This window comes from Convolutriloba macropyga, chromosome 6, assembly GCF_964194025.1.
Source record: "Convolutriloba macropyga chromosome 6, txConMacr16.3, whole genome shotgun sequence".
In the NCBI taxonomy this organism is placed as follows: Eukaryota; Metazoa; Xenacoelomorpha; order Acoela; family Convolutidae; genus Convolutriloba; species Convolutriloba macropyga.
In genome coordinates, this window is record NC_134473.1 from 64,601,014 (window position 1) to 64,626,826 (window position 25,813).

Sequence of the window (25,813 nt, forward strand, 5' to 3'; positions counted from 1 at the left end):
TTTTTAAACAAATAGACATCATTTCATGTTTATGGTTTTTGGGTTCTTCAGTATCAAAAACGTAGTTCTAAACTAAGAATAATGTTTGGGTCAACATCAATTACCAGAGACTTGTCTTTAGCGTAGTCTTCGGTGTTAATCAAATAAAACGAGGAAGCACACTTCAATAAACAGTCCAATTGAAGATTGGACATCTAGTTTGTGGACAGACTTTTCATACCCTGCAAAAGTTTTTGATCACACTGTACAGACTGTGGTAAGGGATCTGTTCAGAATATCCAGATCCTCACAAAAAACTATTCACTCCCTAGACCCCACCAAGAGTAGACTATCCATAATCTGGTCTAGGCTCTGATTAGACAGTTGAGCGCAGGTAGAGCCCTGACCACACCGGGCAGACTCTGGATGGCCCCTGATAAAACTATCCAAACCGTGGATGATGCTGCCACACTCTGTGTAGGGGTAGCAGTTTAATCGTCCAGGGGTCTCTGGCATTTTTTGAACCATTTGCCTTACCCTATCTCTCCCATCCATTGTACTTTTCGTCGTTAAAACGACGGAAGGGATGTTCAATGAACTCATTAAAAATGTCATTGATTCAAACCAAATAAAACCAAAACAATTTTTTTCCGTTTTCCTATTAAAACTGTTTTGAAGCTGAATTTATCTCTGCTTGCAAGTTCCGATAAATAGTCACCCAGCTGGCAGGAAATGGCCTTGCTATGGTTGAAAACACAAAATCAACACGTCAAAACTTAAGCAAATAATCAACATTTGATGCGTTTTTCGCAAACACTTTCTTCTCTGCTCACACTGCTTTTTCTAGTATCTCAAACCACCTTACAGTAACACTAACCGATAATTAAACTAGAAATTGACAACAAAAATAAGGATGGAAAAAAGTTTCGGCCAAAAAAATAATTTTTGAGAAAGGTTAGGTTTTGTCTACAAAACACAGATGATAATGTTTTATAAGAGGTTTAAAAGGCTCAAAGCAAACATGTAAGAACTTAAAAAAACTTTTCATTACAAAACTGAAAAGAACTTGCCAATGACAAGTCTACAAGAGTTGTAATTAAAATTTAAGCGGAAAAAATTTTCTCTCCAAAAATTTGAATGAAGGTAGGCTATAGTCCTTTTTTAAACGATTGTCATGAATACTTAGAAATACTTAAGAACTGTTATTTTTCAAAGCATACTGCAAAAATATTGTGTGATGTCAGTCTTTTTTGATATTTTGTTTGATCAATTTTTGCTGTTTTTTGTCTACTATTGTCTGTCAATTTGCTTTTGTAAGTTTTTTCGGTGAATCGCTATGCTGACTGTCAAATAAATTTAATCTACTGACAGAGAAGTAACGTAGCAGAGTTTTTTCCAGTAAAGGTAAAAGTATTTGCGAGCCATTTGTGTTGCATTAAGTAAATCATTATGTAAAGGGTGCCTAGGATAATTTGCGTGACACAAATTAGCTCTGATCAGAGGGTCCACACCAAAATCAGCTTCAATCAGATATACTTGAGTCGAGATCTTGGGACTCCAGTCCAACTTGAGCCGCAGACGGGATGTCAGTCTGACTCGATTTGGAAACTGCTAGTGCCAGCGCATTTTTACCAGCACACTGGGGTTGACAGACTGATTGAAGTCACGCACTGGGGTGCCGAACCCACTTCAGTTGCGCAATGGGGGTACCTCGGCTGATACTCTTAACTGTTGAAGTAGTGGTAGTCGTTGGTGTAATGTATTATTTTTAAACAAATAGACGTCATTTCATGTATATGCTTTTTAGTTCTTCAGTACCAAAAAAGTAGTTCTAAATTAAAAATAATGTTTTGCGGACATCTAGTTTGTGGACAGACCTTTAGTACACTGCAAAAATTTCTGATCACACTGTACAGACTGTGGTAAGGGATCTGTTCAGAATATCCAGATCCTCACAAAAAACTATTCACTCCCTAGACCACACCAAGAGTAGACTATCCATAATCTGGGCTGGGCTCTGATTAGACAGTTGAGCGCAAGTAGAGCCCTGATCAGACCGGGCAGACTCTGGTTGGGTCCTGATAAGACTATCCAAACCGTAGAGGGTGCTGCCAGACTATGTGGAGTGGTAGCAGTTTAATCGTCCACGGGTCTCTGGCACATTTTGAACCATTTCCTTTGCCCTATCTCTCCCATCCATTGTATATTCCGTCGTTTAAACGACGGAAATGATGTTCAATGAACTTATTAATAATGTCGTTGATTCAAACCAAATAAAACCAAAACTATTGTTTTGCGTCTGCCTATTAAACATTCTTTGAATCTGAATTTTTCTCTGCTTGCCAGTTCCGATAAATAGTCAACCAGCTGGCATACAAATTTGTGGTTTATGATAATTTGATGTAGATTGATTTTTAGTATCATAAGAAAATTCTGTGTTTTAGTTTGAAAGGTATACCTATACGAATTTTCAGTCGCTAATAAGAAAACCGATAGTGTTATAGAAACCTAAAAGCAAAGTATTTCTTGTTCAGGAAATATAAAGTAAGTCTTCGGTGAATAAAAATTGTAATATCTTTTACGCGCCTATAATGTGAGTAGTATTGGAAAAAAAACGCGAAAAAGTTAAGAAATTTGACAAAAAATATTGACAAAATTGGATATATTCTTCCGGCCAGGCTACGCGGAGTGTATGTCGAATGGTTTCATTATCACTGTGTACTTATCTAGTTTTTGTAAAAAAATATTTTTATTATTGTCTCCAAATTATAATGTTCCTCTTTGCCTCGGTTTATTTTACGATTTATCTTTAGATGCTAGTTTTTTTCTGAATAGAATCTCACGTTGTGATTTTGGACATTAGTTTCAAAATACAGTTTGCAATAAATATATTCTAATTGACTTTAATTAAAATGGGATCAACTACAACTACTGGTTGATATGGTAATACACAACAAATGATAAAAATTCAAATGGGTTCACTAATTATAATTAATATCCAATTACTAATTCACTAATTACACCAAAACAAATTTAAATTTTTCAGAACTGTTTTGTCATTAATATTTCCGAAGGTATGTCTTTCAAAAAAAATGTTTATCGGTTTATATTCGGCACAAATAAAGCCAGCTAATATTTATTGGTTATAATTAAGCAAAAATGTGAATATTGAGGTGGACATTAATAATTAGAGGTTAAATTTTGAGACGTATATAGAAAACAGATCATGAAACACTATTGGGGGGGGGGGGGGGGGCACAATTGCGATTTCATAAATGACGATTCGTAAATTTCTTCAATTTATTTGATTCCATTTTGCTTTGCCATGCAATAACAACATTCGAAAGGTGCGTATTTTGTTATTTAATGAAAGATATCAAACATGCCAAAAACAACTACCCGAGACCTGACACATAACTTGAAAAGAAGTTGCAAGCCATTGTTATATTCTTGCAAGACTATTTTAGGTTTGAAAAAATTTTGCAAGATTTCACGAGAAATCCATCAAGATTTTGAATAATTATCGTAACATCCTGCACAATTCTTGCAACATCCTGCACGATTCTTGCAACATCCTGCAAAATCCTCGCAAGATCTTGACCAACATCCAGTCTTGACTAAGGGCAAAGAGAAGAGTTTAGGGATCCTTAAGAAAGATTTTTCTAAATGACTCCCGCGGAAATAAAACTTGATACATCTTGTCAACATATGCTACATATGCTACATTGATTTGACATACAAAATTTTAACAAAATCTTGTTATGTTCGAATTTCTTAGATTAATTATGGCATTTCTTGCTAAGAATTTGGAAAAGCACAGAAATTTGAAAAAAAATCTATTTTTGAAAAAAAATAGATTTTTTTTTCAAAAATAAATTTGAAAAAAAAATCTAATTTTTAGCAGATTTTCTTGAACTTTTTTTTCATACCAACAATCTTATGAGGATGTTTTCAAGAGATTTCAAGTTTCATTTCAATTACACAGCAAAAACTCACTCATGTCTTATTCAGCTTAAGCACATAATTTTGAAAGGTTGAATTTAAAAAATCAAACACCCGCCAAAAGTCAACAGACATTTTATTTTGCTTTATTCAATGAAGGCTGTTATCGAATTTCTTATTTAAATTTTGTTTGTCAATTTTTACGCATCAGTAATTCTAGGTGATAAATACTTCAAAAATTCCAAGTTGACGGCTTTCGGCGGATGTTTATAATAGGTTTCTCTAAGCCTAATTTATATTATGAAATTATGACTCCCAGTTCAATTTTCTTCCTTTTGATAACTGCTGCATTGTATGATAAGAACTCTCACTGTATAGCGTTTAAAATGGTGGCGTCCACTTCTTGCGATGTTTGGTTTCCTATTTGTTCAGGATATTTTGTTTATTGTTTATTTGTCGAAGGAGTAGTTAGACTTGACGAAGTAGTCAGCGAACTCGGCGTATGAGATCTGTCCGTCATGATTGACATCCATCTTTTCCAAGATCCGGTTCATTTCAAAGTCCAGCATGTCTTCTTCATGACCAGCCTGGGGGTAAAAAACAGTGAAAGAAACAGTAAAAGACTTATCATAGGAGGAGACATAATCGTTTTGTGCGTTTAGATGCTTTTAGTTTTTACGTTTTCAGTTGTCATTTGCTAGGTTTTAACATTACCTGTCATTTTCTAATATTTCCGGTTGAATTACCAGTGATTTAAAAAATCAACAATCAGTTTGTCAATTCCCAAAAAATAACAGCCAAATGGTTGTTTCTTAAAACGGCGGTTAGTAAAGTTATATTAGAAAATATAACGGCCAAATGATCAATTTGTGAAAATAACAGTCAGATTTTTAGCCGAACGCCTGTAAACACCCACAAAAATAAAAGTAAGAATTTCTGAAAAAAGTTTGTGGGAAATTTGATAATTTTTTTTGATCATCAAAAAATGGTACGAGAACAACGCTTCTCATCTTGACCAAACTGTGCATGCTGGTAGTGCCAAGAATGATTGATAGGGTGCAAACAATTAACCCATGTCGACCTAAAAGTTGGGCATTTCCAATTCTATGGTGCTAATTTGATAATGTTTTCCTTTATTCCCATTTCGCACTTTTTCCAGTCCTTTCAGAATTCCATGTGGAACATTGATTAGTGTTTTGGCTCAAACGACCGAAAGGCTAAAACCTGCTGTCAAGTAAGCTGAGTTGACCTTGCCGACTTTAAAATTTTGAAAAATGTAATTGATATTAAATCACAACTGAGCGGCACTTTTGTAATTTTCTAATGCAGGTGAAAAGTTAAACATTTTTTTGTTAATCTTTGATTTAGTGGAAGTCCATATGCACATTTTAAATGGTCTGAACCGTTGGAATACAGTTTTTTACACAACCAAGATGGCTTTATTGAGCATTTGGGTTCAGTAGCCAACAAAAGAACTAAAAGTTTAGATTTTTCTCAATATTACTGGTATGAACCGAAGACTGTCACTGGGCATTCTTTACAGTTTTTGTTTGAAACAATCTTGATAAATTATTTTGTCCTGAAGACTACCGTCACATAGACATCAGAAATCAGATGAAAAGTTTTGTTTCATCCAGGTTTTCTTACACTATGACCGCAATTCTCAAGTGCCTTTAGAGATTTTGTCGATTACTCGTTACTTGCAGTAACTTACGGTAACTAATCACTTCAACCAAAAGGTAAAGCTTGTGAGGGTGATATAAAAATTTAACTTGTGATTGGTTGTATCTGCATGCGCAATTTTCACCCAGTTACCGGGTTTTTTTGTTGATGGACTCTATTTTCTTTAATGGCAATGCCACTAGTATACAATATTTTTTCCGTCTGTGCCCCCACCAAGATTAGTGGGTGCATTTTATTTGTACCCCCATAAATATACACAATGATTTACTGTGTAATTGCACGTACTCTGTCATGAGGGAGAGCAGAACGTACTGGGGGGGGGGGGGGTGGGGGTTGCGAAACGAACGGAAAAGATACTAAAGATGTAATATTAAAAAAGAAACTGAGCTGCTGAAATTAAATTATTAAGAGAGAAATTTAAAAAGCTGCTGAAATTGATTATCGTGTCCAAAGTCAGTTATTGGGTTATGGACTTTCGCAAGCGGAATAAAAAGCGTTTTTAACTAAGTAAGAGAATTAATTTCTCAAAAATGAGAGAATAACAAAATGATATTTTACAGTAGAATTTAGAGATTTACAGGAGAGATCTGATTATTAGATCAAGATGGTGATTTGAATTTGGGGATGAAAAAAGACTCAAACATCAGCTGTATATATACCCATTATCAGTGTGAAAAAGTCAAGATACAAAACTAATCTTAGCACCGTGATTTATAGTGGGGGTCGCAAGGGTTACCCAATATGGTTTGCTTCTGCAAATCAGTCGCAATGGGAACCATAAATGGAATGCATTTGCACCTTTCTAAGAATTCATTCACACTTCCGGAGATATCATCATCATTTAATACATGCTGGGAAGATTTTACATTACTTAATCTAACTCTAATAATAGTTATCTAGATTCACCAATTTGAACTGAATATTGACTCTCAGCACCATTTCTTGACGATTCATTTATATAATTTCTTTGATCGAAGTCATATTGCTTGTCTTTCTAATCTGGTAAGTCAAACTTTCTTTCTAATTCTCACTAAGTTTAAAACTATAGTTTGATCGATATTCTAACATTAAGCGAATATGCTGGCCATCGAAGCGCAAAATTTGTTTTTTTTTGAGAAATTTGGGGTATTTCCCGTGTTACACTTACCATTGACGGAATTTAAAACACCCGCATGCACATTCTAAAATGCTGAAAGCCTACAGTGCCTGAAGTTAAAATGTCAGAAGTTGCTACTTAGCCAGAAGTTGACTTCCGCTGACTTATATCATATTAAAACGTGCGCGTTTCGTGTTTTAAGCATGGTTACGTAACTCTGCAGAAGTCACTTTGAAACTCTGACTTAATACCTCGAACCGATTTGCGGTTCTCGATGAACGCCAGAAATTCTCAGTACATTCAATAGTCACGTAACCCTTACTTAGACGCCCACTAAGCTTGCGATAAACAAAATGCGAAAGAAATTAGATCCGAAGTACTTTTTTCATCAAGAATTTTTGCAAGAGTGATACTGACCTTGAGTAATATACCTATATAATTTCTTTGATCGAAGTCATATTGCTTGTCTTTCTAATCTGGTAAGTCAAACTTTCTTTCTAATTCTCACTAAGTTTAAGACTATAGTTTGATCGATATTCTAACACCCCCACTCAGACTTTAGCTGATTGCGTAGAGTCTGCTCCCATCAAAACTGCTCTGAATGTTTCCTCTTTCGAAACGGGTAAGGACTTTGTGAAGATGTCCGCTGCCATTTTGTCTGTAGGGACGTAATGAATTGAAATAGTCCCATCCTCCGTCTTGTCCTGGATGAAGTGAAACTTTGTTTCGATGTGCTTGCTCATTTTGTGCATGACTGGGTTTTGGCAAAGTCTGATACAACTTTGGTTGTCTTCTCCAATTGCTATTGGACGTTTCTGTTGGATGCCAAAATCCTCTAGGAGTTGTTTCAGGTAGAGTGCTTCCTGAACTGCTGCTGCCATGCCCTGATATTCTGCTTCTGATGAAGAAAGAGCAACTGTGGCCTGCTTCTTGACACCCCAGCTGAGTGCTGCGCCACGTCCGTTGAGCTTGAAGTAATAGCCCGTTGTTGATTTTCTGTAGTTCACGTCTCCAGACCAGTCTGCATCACTTTCCCCCACTAAATCATAACTAGCCTCTTTTGTGTAAGTAAGTTTTAAACCTTTTGAACCTTGAAGATATCGAAGAAGTCGTTTTCCGCACATCCAGTGTTGATTGGTAGGTGCATTCATGTGTCTGGACAGAATGTTGACTGTGAACATGATGTCTGGCCTCGCCAGATACAGAAGTGATCCAAACAAGCTTCTGTAGATCCTCTGGTCCACTTCTTCGTCTCCGTTCTGTGCTGTCTGAAATTTCAAATTCAAATCAGCTGGAGTTCTTGAGGGTTTGCCGGTTTGCATTGATCCATTCGAAACCGCTCAAGCATTGTTTCTATGTAGCGTTCTTGGTCAACTGTGACTTTGCCATCTTCTCGTCTGATTCTTAGACCCAAAAACCAGTGTAGTCTCCCTCTGTCTTCCATGTGAAAGGTTGCTTCTAGTGCCTCCTTGACATCAGAGACCACTCTCATACTTCTTGATGCTACTATGATGTCGTCAACCCAGACCAAGATAAAGGTGTGATCCTCTGCCTCTGATCTTGCAAACAAGCAGTGATCATTCCTGCTTCTGGTGAACCCCTGTCTCAGTAGGAAGTTTGCCAGCTCTTTGTACCAGTTGTTAGCAGCCTGTTTCAAACCATAAATTGATTTATTTAGTCGACATACTCACTTCTCCCCATCTGATCCGCGTTTTACAAACTCCTGTGGCTGTTCCAGATACATTTCTTCCTCGATTGGTGAGTGCAGGAAAGCAGTCTTGACATCAAATTGGTGCATCACATGGCCCTGCTTCGCTGATAGCAGAAGTAGAATCCTGAATGTCTCTGGCTTACAGGTAGGCGCAAAAGTCTCAAAGTAGTCCAGTCCTACCACTTGTTTGAAACCTTTTGCCACATAGCGCGCTTTGTATTTGTCCACTTGACCACTGGGTCCCAATTTCACTTTGTAGACCCATTTGCCCGGTATGACGTCCCTGTCTGTGGGTGGTCTCACTAGGTTCTAAGTCTCGTTGTCTTGGAGTGCCTTGACCTCGTCCTTCATTGCCCGGTGCCACTGGTCCCAATCGTCACCTTGCTTGGCTTCGTAGACTGTTTTGGGTTCCACATAGTCGCCCTCAGTCACAGCAAGATGGTTCCTGACTTCACCAAAAAATTGCGGAACATTCCTTGCTCGTGTCCCTCGTCTGGGCTCTGCTCTGTCCGCGTGTTCCAGTGCATCTTCATTGAAGCCAAATGTCTCTAACTGTGAGAACTCTTCTTTGTCACTGTCTTCCAGTGACTCTGAGTCTCTGTAACTCCATCTTGTTGCAGTAGATCCTTCATCTAGTGCTGTTTCTCCAACATCTGAGGCCTCTGATCTCAGTGTTGTTTCTTGAGTATTCACGCTCCCTGCGTCATGCCGCTCCTCCTTTATTGCATTAGATGTGTCCTGTCGTTCTCTGTTGTCATCATCTTGATGACCATCATCTTGGTGCCAGATTCCCAGTTCCGACCCATCATCTAGTAGGTCAGCCGTTTCTTTGTTGTCAGGGATTGAGCCCACTTCAGACTGCTTGATGATCACATCTCGAACTGCCATCACCTTGCGTGTGTTGGGTATGTACACCAGGTATCCGTTTTCTCCTTCAGTGTAACCCACAAACGTTCCTTCCAGTGCCTTGGGTTCAAGTTTGCTGACTTCTCTGTCCCTCTTCCTCATGAAGACTGTGCAACCAAAAATAGGTAATTTACTAATTGAAAGCTTAGGTTTTATAGCTCTCATCAGCTCTGCTGGGCATTTTTCTTCTCCTCGTCTCACAACCAAGTTTCTGATCCTTGCTGCGTGAAGAATTGCTGCTCCCCACATCATCTTGGGAAGTCCTGAGTCAATGAGCAAACATCTTGCCATCTCCAGCAGTGTCCTGTTGCACCTCTCAGCTAACCCATTCTGTTGTGGCGTCTCTGGTATTGTCTTTTCCTGTAGAATGCCTGCATCTAAGCAGTACGTCTTGAACTGCTCTGAGAGAAACTCCTTCGCATTGTCTTGCCTCAGCTTCTTGGGCGTCCCCACACTGAGAACAAATTTCTTCAGGCTAGCCAGTGCTTCACTCTTTGCCTTAAGCAAGTCCACAAACACAAACTTCGTGCACTGGTCTGCAAACACTATGCAGAACCGGAACCCTGACAGTGACTCTACTCTGAAAGGTCCCATCACGTCTGTGAATACCCTCTCCAGATTCTCTTCTGCTTGGGTCTCTGCCACTCTTGGTACTGGAGTCTTTGTGATCTTGGCTAATACACACACATTGCATACATCATCGAGTTCCCCCACTGTCTCTGGCGCATTCCTGACCACATCCGCTTGATTCAAATGACCCAATCGTCTGTGCCACTTCCTTGCACTGTCAAATTTCACGCTGTTGGAACTCATCTTGAATTCTAGAACGCTGCAGGGTAAGTAAAACAAATTATTTTCTAGTGTTAGTTTTACTCGAGTTCCCTTCTGGAGTTTCATGCAGCTGTTTCCTCTCTCGAAAGTGAAGCTATGTCCCCACTCCGTGCATCTTGAGACTGATAGGAGGTTTGAAGAATAGTCCGGCACACACAGAAGATTTTTGAGTTCGCATTGGAATTCCCCTTTGTTTGAGGGTATGCTGATCCTCACACAGCCTCTGCCCACCACTCTGGAAGCCTCTCCGTTGGGATTTCTGACCACTGATTGATTGGGCACAAAGTCCAGGAACGAATCGATGTTCGTCACTATGTGATCTGTCTAACCACTGTCCACTAGCATGCCTGCTGTCTTCCACTGGGTATGAGCTGCCCAGCATTCCTCGTCTGGTGTAGCCAATGTTGGACCCATTGCCACTGACTCATGTTTGCCTCCATCTCTTTGTCTCTTGCATGCCCTGTCTAGGTGACCCTTCTCACCACACTTGTTGCATTGTGCTGTCTCTTTCTTCCTGCAGTCCTTGGCAAAGTGTCCAGGGATCCCACACACAAAGCAGTTTCCTTTCTTGGGTCCCTTCTTGAAGTCACACTTCACTGCCAGTGCCACTGAACCACTTTGTCCCTTGTGTCTCTGCACCATGCTCTCATGAGAGTTCTGCAGCCTTTTCCTCAACTCTGTGAAATTCGTTGCCGGGTTGAAGCCTGCCTGTATAACAAAACTTTCATACCTCATTGCAGACCATTGAGGACCAAGGCGTTGAAGAGGGTCTCTGAGACTGCTTCCCCTGCTTCTTGCAGCCTTGTGAGCAACACCTGTCCTCTGATGAAGAAGCTGTCCAAATCCTCAGAATCCTCGAGCTGCAGTCGAGCAAGCTGTGCCACTAAAGTCACCACTGTCGGCATCTCCACACTCTGAAATCTCTCTTGCAAAAGCTTCCAAGCCTTTGCTCCATCTCCAATGCCGTCATCTCCCACACAGTCATGTCTCATCAGCATGAGGAATGTTGCATCTAGAGTCAGTGCCAAAATGGCACCACACATTGTTCCGTTTCTCCTTGATGTCTGCAACTTCCTTCTCATATGCATCCTTCAGCACCTTGTGGTTCTTCTTCTCATCATTGGTTGCCCCATTGGCCAGTGGCGCAGGCTCATTGGGTTGCTCCTCTGTCCCCAGTAGTGATTTGTAGAGTCCCTTCGTCTGCATCATCGCCACAAATCTTGTGCTCCAGATTGGAAAGTCATGTGCCTTTCCTGTGTAGGTCAGCAGCTTCACTGTCTGTTGATCCATTGAATTTTGAGCAGGCAAAATGGTTGTGAAAAGAAAAGGTACTAAGCAGAAAAGGATTATGACTGTCAACAACAAATTGGTTTTGTTTTGGAAATCAATTTTATGACTTAGAAAATTGCTGGGCCCATAACCTATTGGGTTATGGACTTTCGCAAGCGGAATAAAAAGCGTTTTTAACTAAGTAAGAGAATTAATTTCTCAAAAATGAGAGAATAACAAAATGATATTTTACAGTAGAATTTAGAGATTTACAGGAGAGATCTGATTATTAGATCAAGATGGTGATTTGAATTTGGGGATGAAAAAAGACTCAAACATCAGCTGTATATATACCCATTATCAGTGTGAAAAAGTCAAGATACAAAACTAATCTTAGCACCGTGATTTATAGTGGGGGTCGCAAGGGTTACCCAATATGGTTTGCTTCTGCAAATCAGTCGCAATGGGAACCATAAATGGAATGCATTTGCACCTTTCTAAGAATTCATTCACACTTCCGGAGATATCATCATCATTTAATACATGCTGGGAAGATTTTACATTACTTAATCTAACTCTAATAATAGTTATCTAGATTCACCAATTTGAACTGAATATTGACTCTCAGCACCATTTCTTGACGATTCATTTATATAATTTCTTTGATCGAAGTCATATTGCTTGTCTTTCTAATCTGGTAAGTCAAACTTTCTTTCTAATTCTCACTAAGTTTAAAACTATAGTTTGATCGATATTCTAACATTAAGCGAATATGCTGGCCATCGAAGCGCAAAATTTGTTTTTTTTTGAGAAATTTGGGGTATTTCCCGTGTTACACTTACCATTGACGGAATTTAAAACACCCGCATGCACATTCTAAAATGCTGAAAGCCTACAGTGCCTGAAGTTAAAATGTCAGAAGTTGCTACTTAGCCAGAAGTTGACTTCCGCTGACTTATATCATATTAAAACGTGCGCGTTTCGTGTTTTAAGCATGGTTAAGTGACTCTGCAGAAGTCACTTTGAAACTCTGACTTAATACCTCGAACCGATTTGCGGTTCTCGATGAACGCCAGAAATTCTCAGTACATTCAATAGTCACGTAACCCTTACTTAGATGCCCTCTAAGCTTGCGATAAACAAAATGCGAAAGAAATTAGATCCGAAGAATTTTTGCAAGAGTGATACTGACCTTGAGAAGTCCGTCTCTGAGCTCCTGTTTCGTAATCATCTGGTCATTGTTGGCATCGTACCTTGCAAAGTTCTCTTTGATCTCAGTGGACACGTAGAACTGCACGAATTCCGAGTACTCGATCACGTGATCGTGGTTCAAGTCGTGCTTCTGTTATTTAAACAGCAACATAATTATCGACACGCCCTGAATGTTTTCCGTTTGTGCCCCCCCCCCTTCATATTGGTTGCAACCCACAGACTCACGTACTATGTTTATGTAATTACCATGTAATGGCACGTGTTATATAACTGGGGGGGGGGGTGAATCACGACCTTTGGGTGGGGGTGGGGTAACACAAACGGAAAAGGTTCCGTGCCCTTATCAATTTATTTTTGCATGTCATTTGAGTAACGCAAGAAGATATGATTATGACAGTTTACCTAACAACACGTCAATCACTGTCTGTCATTTTATTTAATTGGTAATTTTTGAAAGAAAGATTCAATCATTTTTCCCACACAAATACCCGTTGTAAATCGTTGCGATTATTTTATCTTAACTGCGGAAAGTCAAACTAAAAGCAATTTTACAGTTTTCGTATGAACTTTATCTTGATTAAAATTTAATTATGTTCTCTGATTTGAGTTAAAATTTAGTAAAGTTTGAAATGAAAAAGCAGTTAATAGTTTCATTACGTCGTCGTCTCACCCAATAAGAGGGGGGGGGGGGGGTAAAAGCAACTATCAAACTACAAAACTAGGTTGCTCATGAGGCGGATACTGCAACATTGAAAACCGATTGTGTGTGTTGCAAGTCGCATGTGTCACAAATGACAATTTGATTTGGTCGTAACTATTTTGCGATTAACTACCCAGGCTGAGGTTCCAGAGGGAATCAAGTATGTCCAGACTGGAGATGAACGCACGAAGGGGTGTCCTGCGTTCAAAATTTCTGGATACAGATAGTCTGGATACATCGAAAAACGCATGATAGTTTGAACATGAACGCACAAAATACTGGACATGAACGCACGAAAGTCTGGACATAAAAAAACTAACTTTTTTAAGCCTTCTCAAAAAAACTAATATCTATCAGATGACTTATAGCACCCTTACTCCAGAGTACCAACTCAAGTGGTAGCTTTCAAGGCAGAAAGTCAAAACTCACTTGGGTTTAAAAACAAATAGCAAAATGCTGAATGCAAAAAAAATTGCAATTAGTCTTTTGCGTGGCATTTAAATTTTTTTCTTCTGTTATAAAAAGTAGCTGATTGTGAACAAGAAGTCAAATTCAGGCTTTGATCGCATCGTATTTAGCCAAAAAAGTTTTCAATGCTTTTATTATGTTTACGAAAAATTTTTTTGTTGAACTATACTCAGCAGTTAATTATTTTGAAGATGTATACACAATATAAACATTTTTTGCATAAAATTCATGTGTAATTTTTGAATGTTTAACGCACAAAGTCTGAGTATTAATGCACAAAAGTCTGGACATGAACTAACGAAAGCCTGAACATGAACGCACGAAATCTAGTGAAGGTACCATGAAAAAAAGAGATAAAAGAATTTACCCATTAACCAACTAAAGCTCAATTCAAAGGTCTGCATACTGAAGGACAAGTGAAGTGAAGCAACTTCAAGGCTGGAACTGCACGCTCGAATGGTTTTTTTGCTCATACTATATTTCAAATAAGAAGCTTTCTCAATAGGAAAACGTATTGTGAATAGAACTCTAAGGTTATTGTAGGTTCTTAATATGCAAATGCGGCTTAATAAAAAATACAATTTATAAAGTTCAAGTGAACATAAAGTCTAAAGGTTGACTGATATTGAAATTTAATTTTTTAGTCATATCAAAATTGTGTTCACTATTTTAGTTCTGACTAGTTCTGAAATTTGTACAAAATAATGGGTTGGATTTTTTCTTTGTTTTTGTCTTTTGTTTCGACCGCTCAGGAAAAATGTCTGCACTTCACAATTATATTTATTAAACGAATAACGGTTCTATCAACTACGAAGTGATTTAAACGGGAACGTTTCTTACAATATGAACAGTAAGCGTTTACATTTTTTCTAGTTGACCATTTTTTAACAGTTTTAATGAAGAATACAGATTTATGCAAGTAACGATGTATTTTGATGGTTGCTGTTTCGATGACGGGTTCAAATAACGCTTCCATGACTATCTTATTACTCGTTTTTAATAATGCTTTAGTTCATGTTCGGAAATACAGGATTTGTAAACATTTTTTTAAAACTTTTAGGTTCCGTGTATGAATATTAATAAATCAAGTAGTATAAGTATGTTTTATTTTTATAATTTGTAGTGAGATACGATTTCTAGAATTTTTTTATGCTCATGATTTTCTGGAATTTTGACAGAATACAATCTGTGAAGCTTTACAAACATTTTCAAAATTCGAATGTCCCATTAGAGTGATCTTATATGGAACAGTAAGGATTGTACATCATGACAATTTCTGAATCTTGAACGATGAATCTTCAAATCTGCGGACACCATAATGTAAGCACATTTGCAAGAAATTAGCTGGATGCGCTGAAATACTTTTTTGCAATTAGGTGCTGAAATTTTAGTGAACGATTTACTCGAAATTAGACGGGTGCACATTAACTTGCACTGACAAAAAGAGACTGACAATAAATTTGTTTTCCACAATAAACGTTGAAAAAATTTTCAGCATCATTCGAGTTTTCATTTGTTTTGATTTTTTTTCATTAATCGACTGGATGTTTATCTGATAGTATTAAATAAGAAAATATCTTACGGATAGTATTAAAGTTGAACAAGGTCCTAGAAAAATTTCAAGCGTATTTCATAAAAATCTGTATAGAAATTTCCAGTCTTCGAAAAGCAGCAATTCTTTTAGTCAAAATGTTCAACTTTGTCAAGCCTCTATCAATTCAAGCATAAGTTTGCTCCGTGCATTGGAGAAATAAATAATGAAATTGAACAGATTTTAACTGGAACTCAACTTACTGGTGTTGGGGAAAAACTGGTTCTTTTTATCAAAACTTAAATTTTGTCAATGAGTAAGCCTGTAATTTTTCTAAAACTTTTTTATCGATTATGTTTTTATCAGTCGAATTTCAGCTAAATCTTTATCTTCAGTTGATTAATAAATCAACTCAAACGGTAATTGGATGTTACCAAAGAATAGAAAAATTACCATGTAAATCGGCGATTTAAGCATCCGATTTTGCGAATAAAATGTTCAAAACAAAACATAAAACAATTCCTCTTTAAACAAAGTTTTTTAAAAACTTGTTATTAACAAACTGTTTTTTTTTTGTTAAATTGAAATCGGTATCCACCGTTATAAGTTAACTGATGTTTACAATAACAGATAAATGATAGCTGCTGGATGTGAATTAATTTAAGTTGCTGCTGGTTATAAGTTTAATCAATTTTAACCCTACGGCTCTGAAAAACAAAAACTAGTGAATAAATATGATTAGTGAATAGATATGAGTGCACATTAGTAAACGTCGATTAAAAAACTAACTGTCGATTTTTTCCGCTCGCACACCTTCCCCCTTTCCAAGTCCGAGGCTTTCCTCAATTGCTTGATTAATGACAGCTGAGAATGAAATGTAAGGTATATGGTCAGAATTTCTAGGACATTCGATTAAAAAAAAGAACGAATTCATATTCATTCTAATGATAAACATTACTTTTCCTTTGTACAATGATAATCATTTATGTTATTATATTGTATACTTCGTAGTTAAAATTACACTACCTTTTCCATATTACTATTATCTAATGTGGTTTTGGAAATTCAGGGCTTCCTTTTTTGAGTAATGTAAGTGAATGTGAAAAAAAAACGATTTGAGCTTTTAAATTTGCCATTTGGAGTTGTAACCCGGGTTGGGCCCCAGTGAATGCCATTGATGGATCATAATTTCATAAGAAGTCCATCCATGGGTCATCGATGGTTCGCTACCACTTTTTCTCTGATCATAAAAATTCGAATTACTAACATCCATGAAGCTGTCAACATGTTGCATCTTGACCTTGTTCTTCTGACACCACTTTTGTAAGCTCTTCTTAGTGATCTCTCTGTTGGCAGTGTTGACACAGAATTCTTTGAAACTGTTCTGGAAGTCTTGCTTAGTCCTCAACAACATCTCGAGTGTCTTCTATCCTCCTCTTCGTCTAGTCAATGTTTTAATGGCGATTCAATTCCACTTTGTGAGTTGATTGTGTGTGCTATATACTGAAAAAAAAAAACAATTAACTTTAAAGTTAACAATTTTTCCGTCGTTTTCCATTTCTGAACCCCACCCCCCCCCCCCCCCCACCCCCGAATTTGATGAATGCGCGTTATCTATCCAGGTCAAGGTCCCAGACCCAAGCCAGCTCTGTTCAAAACGATTTGGGTCGCACACAGGGGTCATCGTGCGGCCGAAATTATAGGGTCGGGAACGTACATACAAAGTAAATAGCGGTCATCAAATATCAATAGTACATCCTTTTTTCTCTTAAATTTCAATTCAAAGAGAAAAGTTCCTGAAGTAGAAATTCTTTTATAGATGAAAACTAACACCATAATACTTAAATATGTATTTTATTTGTTCTGACAAAGTATATATTAGACCTCATTTCGATGTTAAAGAAAATCAGCAATAAAGCTAGGCTCGATCACAAATTTTGAAAGTTGATCAAGCAAGAAGTCATTATTTCATACTTTTTCAAGCGTCCCACTTTATTCAAGATTTCACGTTTCATATCACACTAGACTTTGAACTTAATCAGTTTTTCGCTCACTTTTCCCCTTTGTCTCGAAGAATTCAACCTTACCAAATGGTATAAAATGAGCAATCAACTGAGCAAACTTCTTGGAAAAAATTCTTGGAAGCCTTAAGGCATGTTTCTTGGAAAATTTTATTGGAAGCCCAATTTTTTTCTCTTGAGACAAAGCATACACTTTTGGTTGATTAATTTTTAGATAATATAATTTTAAGGATGATTAAAGCGGATAATTGAAAGCAGGAAACAGTCACAAAATATAACAACTTGGGCAATATAATTGAGTCAATATAAAAAAATGTTTTTATAAATTGCTGATTTTTCTAAAAACCATAAAGAGTGACAATGAGAGTGACACAAGAGACCGGCTGACGACCTCTGCGATCCATTCGCTCTTACAATAAAATCAAGGAATTCGGAAAAAAATATTATTTGGGTTGAACGATTTATCAATTGTTGGATTGATTCGCTGCACGAGAATTGCAATGTTACTATAAATTTCAATTGAATTCTCTCTCTTTGAGTTTTGAACAGCGAAATTGGGGTCTAAATAAGTTAGAGTATAGTTCTGGGAAGCCTTCGGCAATTCGAGCTCAGCCTCGGGCGCAAGTGCCCTCGGTTTTGAGCTCTAATTGCCTTAGGTTTCCAGGAACTATACTCTAACATATACTTAGTCATCAAATGTCAATTGTACCTCCTTTTAATTTATATGTCACAATGGGGGTCTCATTTACAAGTCTCAAAATTGGGGGGGGGGGCTATAAAATGTTGTTTGAGAGCAAATTGTCCGACGTTGGTTGGTAAGGTAATTAAGAAGCAGCTACAATGTAAGTCCAATTAAACTAATGTGAGCTAAAAGGTGTGATTAACCTCATAGTGTGCACCATTCTAACAGGAATTCAATCATAATGAAACATTATTCTTGCCTTATTACTATCACTCGCATAACATCTTACAAGGCTGGTAGATTTCATGCAGGCTACAAATCGAGCTTCTTGCAGGATACATATTGAGCTATGTTACTCAAAAAGCCTTATTGTTCGACAGTTGAACTGAACGTATACAATTTGAATATTTGAATTGCATAATTTTGGGTTGCACGATAGTCGCATCAAAGTTGCTTTACAAATCGCACCAAATAACTCGGCCGCACGAAAGTCGCTTTAAAATATTGGTAGCCCTAAAGTCGCGTAAAAATTTTTGATCACACAAAAGTCGCACGAAAAAATCGGTCGCACTTAGGTCTGATCAAAGGCCTCTGGGGTCTGGATCGGTCTGGCTACAGTATCACAAAAATCGCACAAAAATTGATCGCACCAGAGTCTGATCAGAGGTCATTTTGGTCTGGCACGGGTCTGAGCAAAGTTAGAAGTCTGAAGATAGTCCGATCAAAAGTGAAGCTTGGGTTTTGGTTTGGGACTTAGACCTGGGTAATGTCTTTTGTGATTTTTTGCTAAATCAGTGTTTCACAGCCACAGCAGTTCCCCTTTGTGAGTTAATATTAAAATCGTATTGACAAAAAAGCATACCCAAGGTAAATGATAATAGTTCTCGTTTTCGAATTAAATCTTTATTAATAAGTAGTCAATAATTAATTAGAGTTATCACTTTCCTAATAACACCTCGGAGAAATTAATGAGGTGGAAATAAGCCTTTGCTTTCTTGTTCAGAATGTGTTCCTGATCTGAAATGTACACATTATGTTGTGCCCCTACACCCAGGTCGAGATCCAACAAAAGCGCCTACAGTTTTAGTTTTCAAAAATTATTATCGGATTTGAAACAAGACGTTTTTCAAAAATCTCTTAACACAGGGGCAAATCATTGAGATATATAGGAAATTTTTCGAGACTGAAAACATACACAAATAATAGATTAAACCAATTGTCAATCTCGATGGGAAAACAACTGCGGATTGGGGAGGGGGTTAATATTTATTATCAAGTTTCTAGAATCTTGCAAGATTTTATATCATGACTAGATATTTTTCGTGCAACTTTTGACACCTAACCAATGGGCGGTAAATTGTTTCAAAATTCATTTTTAGGATACTAAAGTTTAATCTATTTCGTTTCTCATACCTATCTTGCAAGAATGTTGTAAGTTACGGATCATGCTTCAAAAATTTTTGCAATTTTTGAATGCTCCTATTTAGGCATTCGGCTTTACATAAATAACTGAAGCCTCAAAATGTTAAAATGCATAACCAACAAATAAAAGACTCTAAAATTTACCGTGATTTTTATCAAAATGTGCGCGTAGAAAAAATATTCTAAGGTTGTAATTAGAAATAGACAAGCAGTCATTTGTTATCCAAAGTCACAAAAATTTTAACAATTGTTTAAGGAAGCATAAATGCGCACAAAAAAGCCCTGAAAAAATTGTGTGTCAAACTGTTTTTTTGTTTCTTTCTCGGTGTACTTCGTTTATGGGAAAAGATGAAATTCAACGAGAAATTGACTTCAAGAAAAAAGTGCTGAATTTGTTAATAAGATTTTATGGAGTCAGCAGATCAGTAGGTCTTTTTATTATCTAGAAACATGTTTCGGTTTCCTTCATCAGCGATAACAGAGTCTTATTTCGTCAAAAATGGTGATTAACTGTTGTTATAAAGATTCACTTAATTGATTGCAACAGCTCACTTTTAGACTTGAGGTTGAATTTAATTTGTTATATAAACTATACAATATATTGAATGCACAGCCTGTTGCCTAAATAAACATATGTATAAATATGAATTTTGTGTTCTGGCATATTGTGCCCTGGCATATTTTTCTATGTTCGGGTTTCGCCTCAGTTATTGCTGTTTTTGATAGAGCAAGGAACCGTTCTTAACCCATTTTGACCCAAGAAAACAAGCAATCAGAAAAAATTTTGAAAGCTGGAGAAGTTTTGAGACAATCAACAAAGAAGATCGAATTTCGAAGGGCTCCACTGATGTGTTAGATTGCTCATTTTTCTCTCCCCTTCTGATGCATTCTACTTGTGTTTTTTTTCGGTACCTAAAACATGCTTACTTTCAATTTTTTTTGCTATTTTAAGCTTTTTTATTGCAAAAAAGGTCTTTAGGACGGATGACATCTTTTATGCCAGAAGGTATCTTGTAAGAGCCTTTTAAGTTGAATGATTATCTTACCTACATGCAAAAACATTCTTAGTTGAATCGTTATCGTGGAAGTCGAATAGTTAACTTGTACGTGTCTTGTAAGTAGAATAGTTGTCTTGTAAGCATTTTTAAGTCGGCTGGCTATCTTGTGAGAATTTGTTAATTGAATGTTAAACTGATGAGATTTTGTGAGCTCATAAAGAATTACCATTGCGTCTGGAATCGGTTACGTATAAATATTTTGTTTAATACTGTCTCCAGAATCCAAGAAAAAATATGAGAGTTGTTTTTGTTCTAAATTTCGGACGAACTATTCTAAGCGTGTTATATTTCTTGCAAAAAACAGAGGTTTTTCAGTAAAATTTGCAGTAATTTTGCAGTCATTTTACATTTGGTTTTCCATATAAACGACTTTAAATTAATTTTGAACATTTCACATTCCCCAATAATCAAAACGTTGGAAATAAGTTATATTTCTCTTAGATCTGCATAATTTAATCAAAAATTCTATCGGTTCCATTGACTGGGGTGCATTGATTTTTTTCAAAACTTCCTCATGAAATGAATTGATTTAAAGTAAAAAACGTTTAATCTAATTTGCCCTGGATACGTTGGATGATTTTTGAATTTATATACCAAGAATGCTTGAACTTTAATTTTCACGAAAAAAAATGTCTGCTATTTTTCCTTTAATAGCTATGAAACCTAAACTCTTTAACAATAATTGCCGTTATTACGAAAAAATATTGAGAAGCAGGAAAGAATTTTAACAGTGAAAAGAGCAAATTCCCTACCTGTGCTTTGTTGTAAGAGAAAATGAAGGAACTGAGCAAACGGGTTTATGATGAAAGCGGTGAAAAACGGAAATTATTGAAGTATTATACAAGGATGACAGGGTTTATCTTGTCGTCTTCGCTTTTTGCCAATTTGGAAAACCTCAACAACTCAAACGTTGAACAAAATCGGGAATAATGAAGTAAATTCCTCCCTTTTTGCATTCTTCTTACTTTGTTGCTTTGTTACTCTATACGTTTTTGTTGTTTTTTCAATAGTAACGTTTTAGCTCATGCAAATTTGTGTCGGTTACTTTTAGTAAGCTGGGCGTGATGGAAAGGTGAACGCTTGCTTATGTAAGCTTTTGTAAACAAAAACAACAAACCAGTGACGCAAAAGCAACTTTCAGAGGAAACTGCGTTTATGTCATATATTTCCAACGATTTTAGAGTACTTTTTTCTCTATTGAAAACTATATTAAAGATATTTACTTGAAAGTTGAAGAAAATTGGCTACTTTTTTTAAAAGGTGGAAAAAGCGCTTAATTAGGCAAAGTCACCCCAAACATTTTCCCAGTTTAATACCCTCAAACTGTATTCGTCTTTTAAAGCTTTCGGTTAGTAGCTACAAGGCGTCTGCATTAACTCAAAACCGGAAATAAAATACAAAAACGTCTTGATGATTTCGCGTTTATGTTAAAATTTGAATTGAACAAAAGTGAAGAATGAAATTTTTTCTCCACATTAATTGAAAATAAATTTCTATTCACAAAATTTTAATTAGAGTTTTCACGTTCCGAGTGAAAGACCATTTCATAGAGTATGAATAAAAAGACATTTTTCAAGTAAGCTGTGCTTTTAAAAATTTCCTCTTAAAGCGCTTTTGTTGTGATAAATGGAAAAATTGATTGACGCATTTTTTGTCTACAATTTACCCAATTAAAAATTGTAACAATCGTGAGATTGTGATTGAGTTTTAAATTGTATTTTTAATTCAGTTATAATTTGTGTCAACATTTTCAGCGTCAAAAATCAGAAATAATTTGATGCAAAAATTGATCTATTGAAAGTCGAGACAGTTGTTTCAGCGCAGATAGACAATTGTTAAATAAATATTTATCAAGAGCAGTATAGGAAAAATTGGATGTGGAAGTTCCGACCCGAGCTCATCTACATTTTAACTTACGGAGATGACGAAAGCAAATGAAGAGATTATCAAAATTAGACGTTACACACCCAAACTACCAATTGAATTACATAATGCCATGTCTCATTACGTTGCTCACGAGATCTGTCATCAAAAGACAAACAACAATATAAGCAAAAACAAAAATTTCACGGCAAGAACTTAATCTCTAAATTTAAAAGCACCTAGTAAGCGTCAAAATGCAATCAGATGAGACCTTAACTTCACAAATTTACTTTTTTTGAAACTAAACAGCAGATGGAACTTTTCTTTAAAGAGGCTAGGTAAGAACTTGACAAAAAGAAGAAATAATGAGGCGAAATTCAAAAATTAATCATTATTTTTTCAACCAAATAATCTCAAACGCCTTCAAAATCATTAGCTTTTAACAGAACAGTTCTTGATAAATTTACTTAAATATCTTTGCAGTATCGATTGAACCAGTCTCTGGTTAGACTAAGCAATAGAAACGGACTAAAGATGCAGAAAAACTCAAAAATATCAAATAAATTGCGAAAACACAACTTATTGAAGCAATTAAAACCACTAACTATTATCTGAACATTTTTTTGTATTTCAGTTGATACATATATTGATTCTGCTAAAATTATACTGACAAATGAAATGACTAAAAATATTGATATTGGCTACTCACAAAATTTTATGAAAACGCATTTTGTCCAACAAATAATACATCAGTTACAATATAATATCAACAGACACGTTAATTTTGAAATTGTAGGGAATCGAATGGGACCTCTCAATGATGAGAACAAGTTACAGATTGACGAAAAAACAACAAAAATGATAATGTTAAAAAAAGACTATTCGCTATAAACTGGCTGCATTTATTGACATCATTCATTCAATCGTCAATTGGAAGCTTAGGAGACCCCTCTGTTTTTTTTACTACATAAAAAATAAAAAAACAGGAAAATTTTCACAGTCATTAAAAAAATAAACTTCTCAGTAAAAATTTTTCCTGTTACAATTCATTAATTAATTTTTTTAACTAGAAAAGAAACTCTTTTTTAAGAATTTCACCAAAAAATCGACAAATTTGAACAATTATATTACAAACCACGAAAACCCGTAGTATCAACGCCATTAAACTCAACGGCTTTCAGCGGAAGTGAATGAATACGCTAAATTTTGCCTCGATGGGACCACAATGATGTTTGTCACTCATAGGTCAACAATAAGATATAAAACTAATTCTTATGTCTTTGAAAACAACAACCAACACAGGAAAAAACCAAAATTTCAGTAGAAAAATGAGAGAAGAAAGTGTCGAAGCCATTTAAACCATAAGTTTTTCTAAAAATCATTATCCATGATATTATGATCGTCTTTTTTGAGCCAACGGGAACTTCCAAAACTGGGATAATCTGATGATTTCAAAAAGAACCGAATTAAAAAAAAATCCATATATTAAAACAAGAAAGCTCGTGGAATCGGAGTCAAAACCACTAAATAGAAGATAAGATATCTAAACAGATTAATTTTGGATGCTTTAGAAATGATGGAAGTCCTGTCAATACTGAGACTAAACTAAGGTTCACGAAAATAAATTTAAAATTGGTTAACGTTGAAAAAAAGTCGAAAAACTATCATTAAAGTCCTTGCAGCCGTTACCTCTCCACTCAAAGTACTAGACTGGTTCACTTATTGCTCAAGGAATGAAAACTATTGCACCTTTAGTCATCGCGTCTATGGCATAAGACAAAAAAAAATTGTAAAAATTGAAAAAAGCATCAAAATTTTATTAAAAATTAGCAAAACTCAGAGTCGAAGCCAAAAAATATGAGCGATTCTTTGAAAACGAACTTCGATTTGAAATTGACTAGTTTATAGATAACTTATAAAACTTTAACAAAATCAAAAAGTTTCTAAAAAACAGCTCTCAAATAGATTTCCAATTTTTTGATAGTAAACTTCCCTATGAGACCAGAACTATCCTTTTTGTCTCCTTTCGTCTATTAGGAACACAAAAAGGATTCATTTGTAGCTCCGAAAGTAATTTAGAATTAATTTTTTATCAAAAAAATTTTTAATTTGAAAAAAATTACGTTAAATGTGAACGAAATAATGCCAAACATCCCATGTTCATTCAAAACTTCCATAACTCCTCAAAAAATGCAATTCAAAAAAAAATCTTTTTAATATTCATTTGCGACCGGAACAAAAACTATCTGCTTGGCTCATAAAAATAAAGAAACAAAAGTCAACTCAACAGATTAAATAAGTAAAAATTTTCATAAATCAAACACGATCTCAATACTATTAGAAAAATTGCCAAGATGATTTTTTTTTGCCAACAGAACGTCAATTTTTTTCGTATATGCAAGTAAGGTAAACTCACAAAAAAATAATTTTGACATGCTGATGAAACCATAAACTCTCTTGAAAAATTTTGCCTCAAATTTTAAAATCTTGGCTGTAAATCAAACCTCCATTAAGCCTCGATTTTATTTGAGTTTAGATGAGAACTGTAGATTTATTGTAAATTCTGTAAACCATTGTCCTTCGGAATAAAAAATTGGCCCATTTTTTTATACTGTTAACTTCATAATAAAAATTAATTCTAAAAACCAATCAATTAACGAATTTTGTGGCCTTTAACGGGCCTCCTATTGATACTGTTGATACTTTTTTGGGGATGTTATCGTCCACAATCGATCTGATAATTTTTTTGTATTGACTTATATAGACAGCAACGTTCATTCGGACACCAACGTTCATTCAAACAAATCAACTGACCTCTTTGTCTTTAAACAAAGCAAAAAAAACCATTTTCAATTGGAAGCTTAGGAGACCCCTCTGTTTTTTTACTACAAGATGATTTTTTTTGCCAACAGAACATCAATTTTTTTCGTATATGCAAGTAAGGTAAACTCACAAAAAAATAATTTTGACATGTTGATGAAACCATAAATTCTCTTGAAAAATTTTGCCTCAAATTTTAAAACCTTGGCTGTAAATCAAACCTCCATTAAACCTCGATTTTATTTGAGTTTAGATGAGAACTGTAGATTTATTGTAAATTCTGTAAACCATTGTCCTTCGGAATAAAAAATTGGCCCATCTTTTTATACTGTTAACTTCATAATAAAAATTAATTCCTAAAACCAATCAATTAACGAATTTTGTGGCCTTTAACGGCCTCCTATTGATACTGTTGATACTTTTTTGGGGATGTTATCGTCCCCAATCGATCTGATAATTTTTTTGTATTGACTTATATAGACAGCAACGTTCATTCGGACACCAACGTTCATTCAAACAAATCAACTGACCTCTTTGTCTTTAAACAAAGCAAAAAAAAACAATTTTCACTTCAAATCTTTTTGACATAACAGCCTAAATGCAATTCATGATTCTCTTA

The 25,813-nt window shown here is 35.8% G+C and overlaps 1 protein-coding gene across 2 annotated transcripts; it reads right to left on the minus strand.

Annotated features, from left to right (window-relative positions):
- Window positions 1–4,141: 4,141 nt before the first annotated feature.
- Window positions 4,142–21,471, minus strand: LOC142341135 (uncharacterized). Of its 2 annotated transcripts, none has more exons than XM_075392028.1 (4): window positions 21,264–21,471; window positions 16,596–16,824; window positions 12,610–12,759; window positions 4,142–4,508 (listed from the first exon to the last, which is right to left on the minus strand). In XM_075392028.1, exons 2-4 carry the CDS (start codon window positions 16,740–16,742, stop codon window positions 4,371–4,373), a joined length of 435 nt encoding a protein of 144 aa, XP_075248143.1. In that variant the 5' UTR covers window positions 16,743–16,824; window positions 21,264–21,471; the 3' UTR covers window positions 4,142–4,370. The 2 variants fall into 2 exon arrangements, with proteins under 2 accessions (XP_075248143.1, XP_075248142.1); XM_075392027.1 differs by having other exon boundaries at window positions 16,596–16,831.
- Window positions 21,472–25,813: the final 4,342 nt, after the last annotated feature.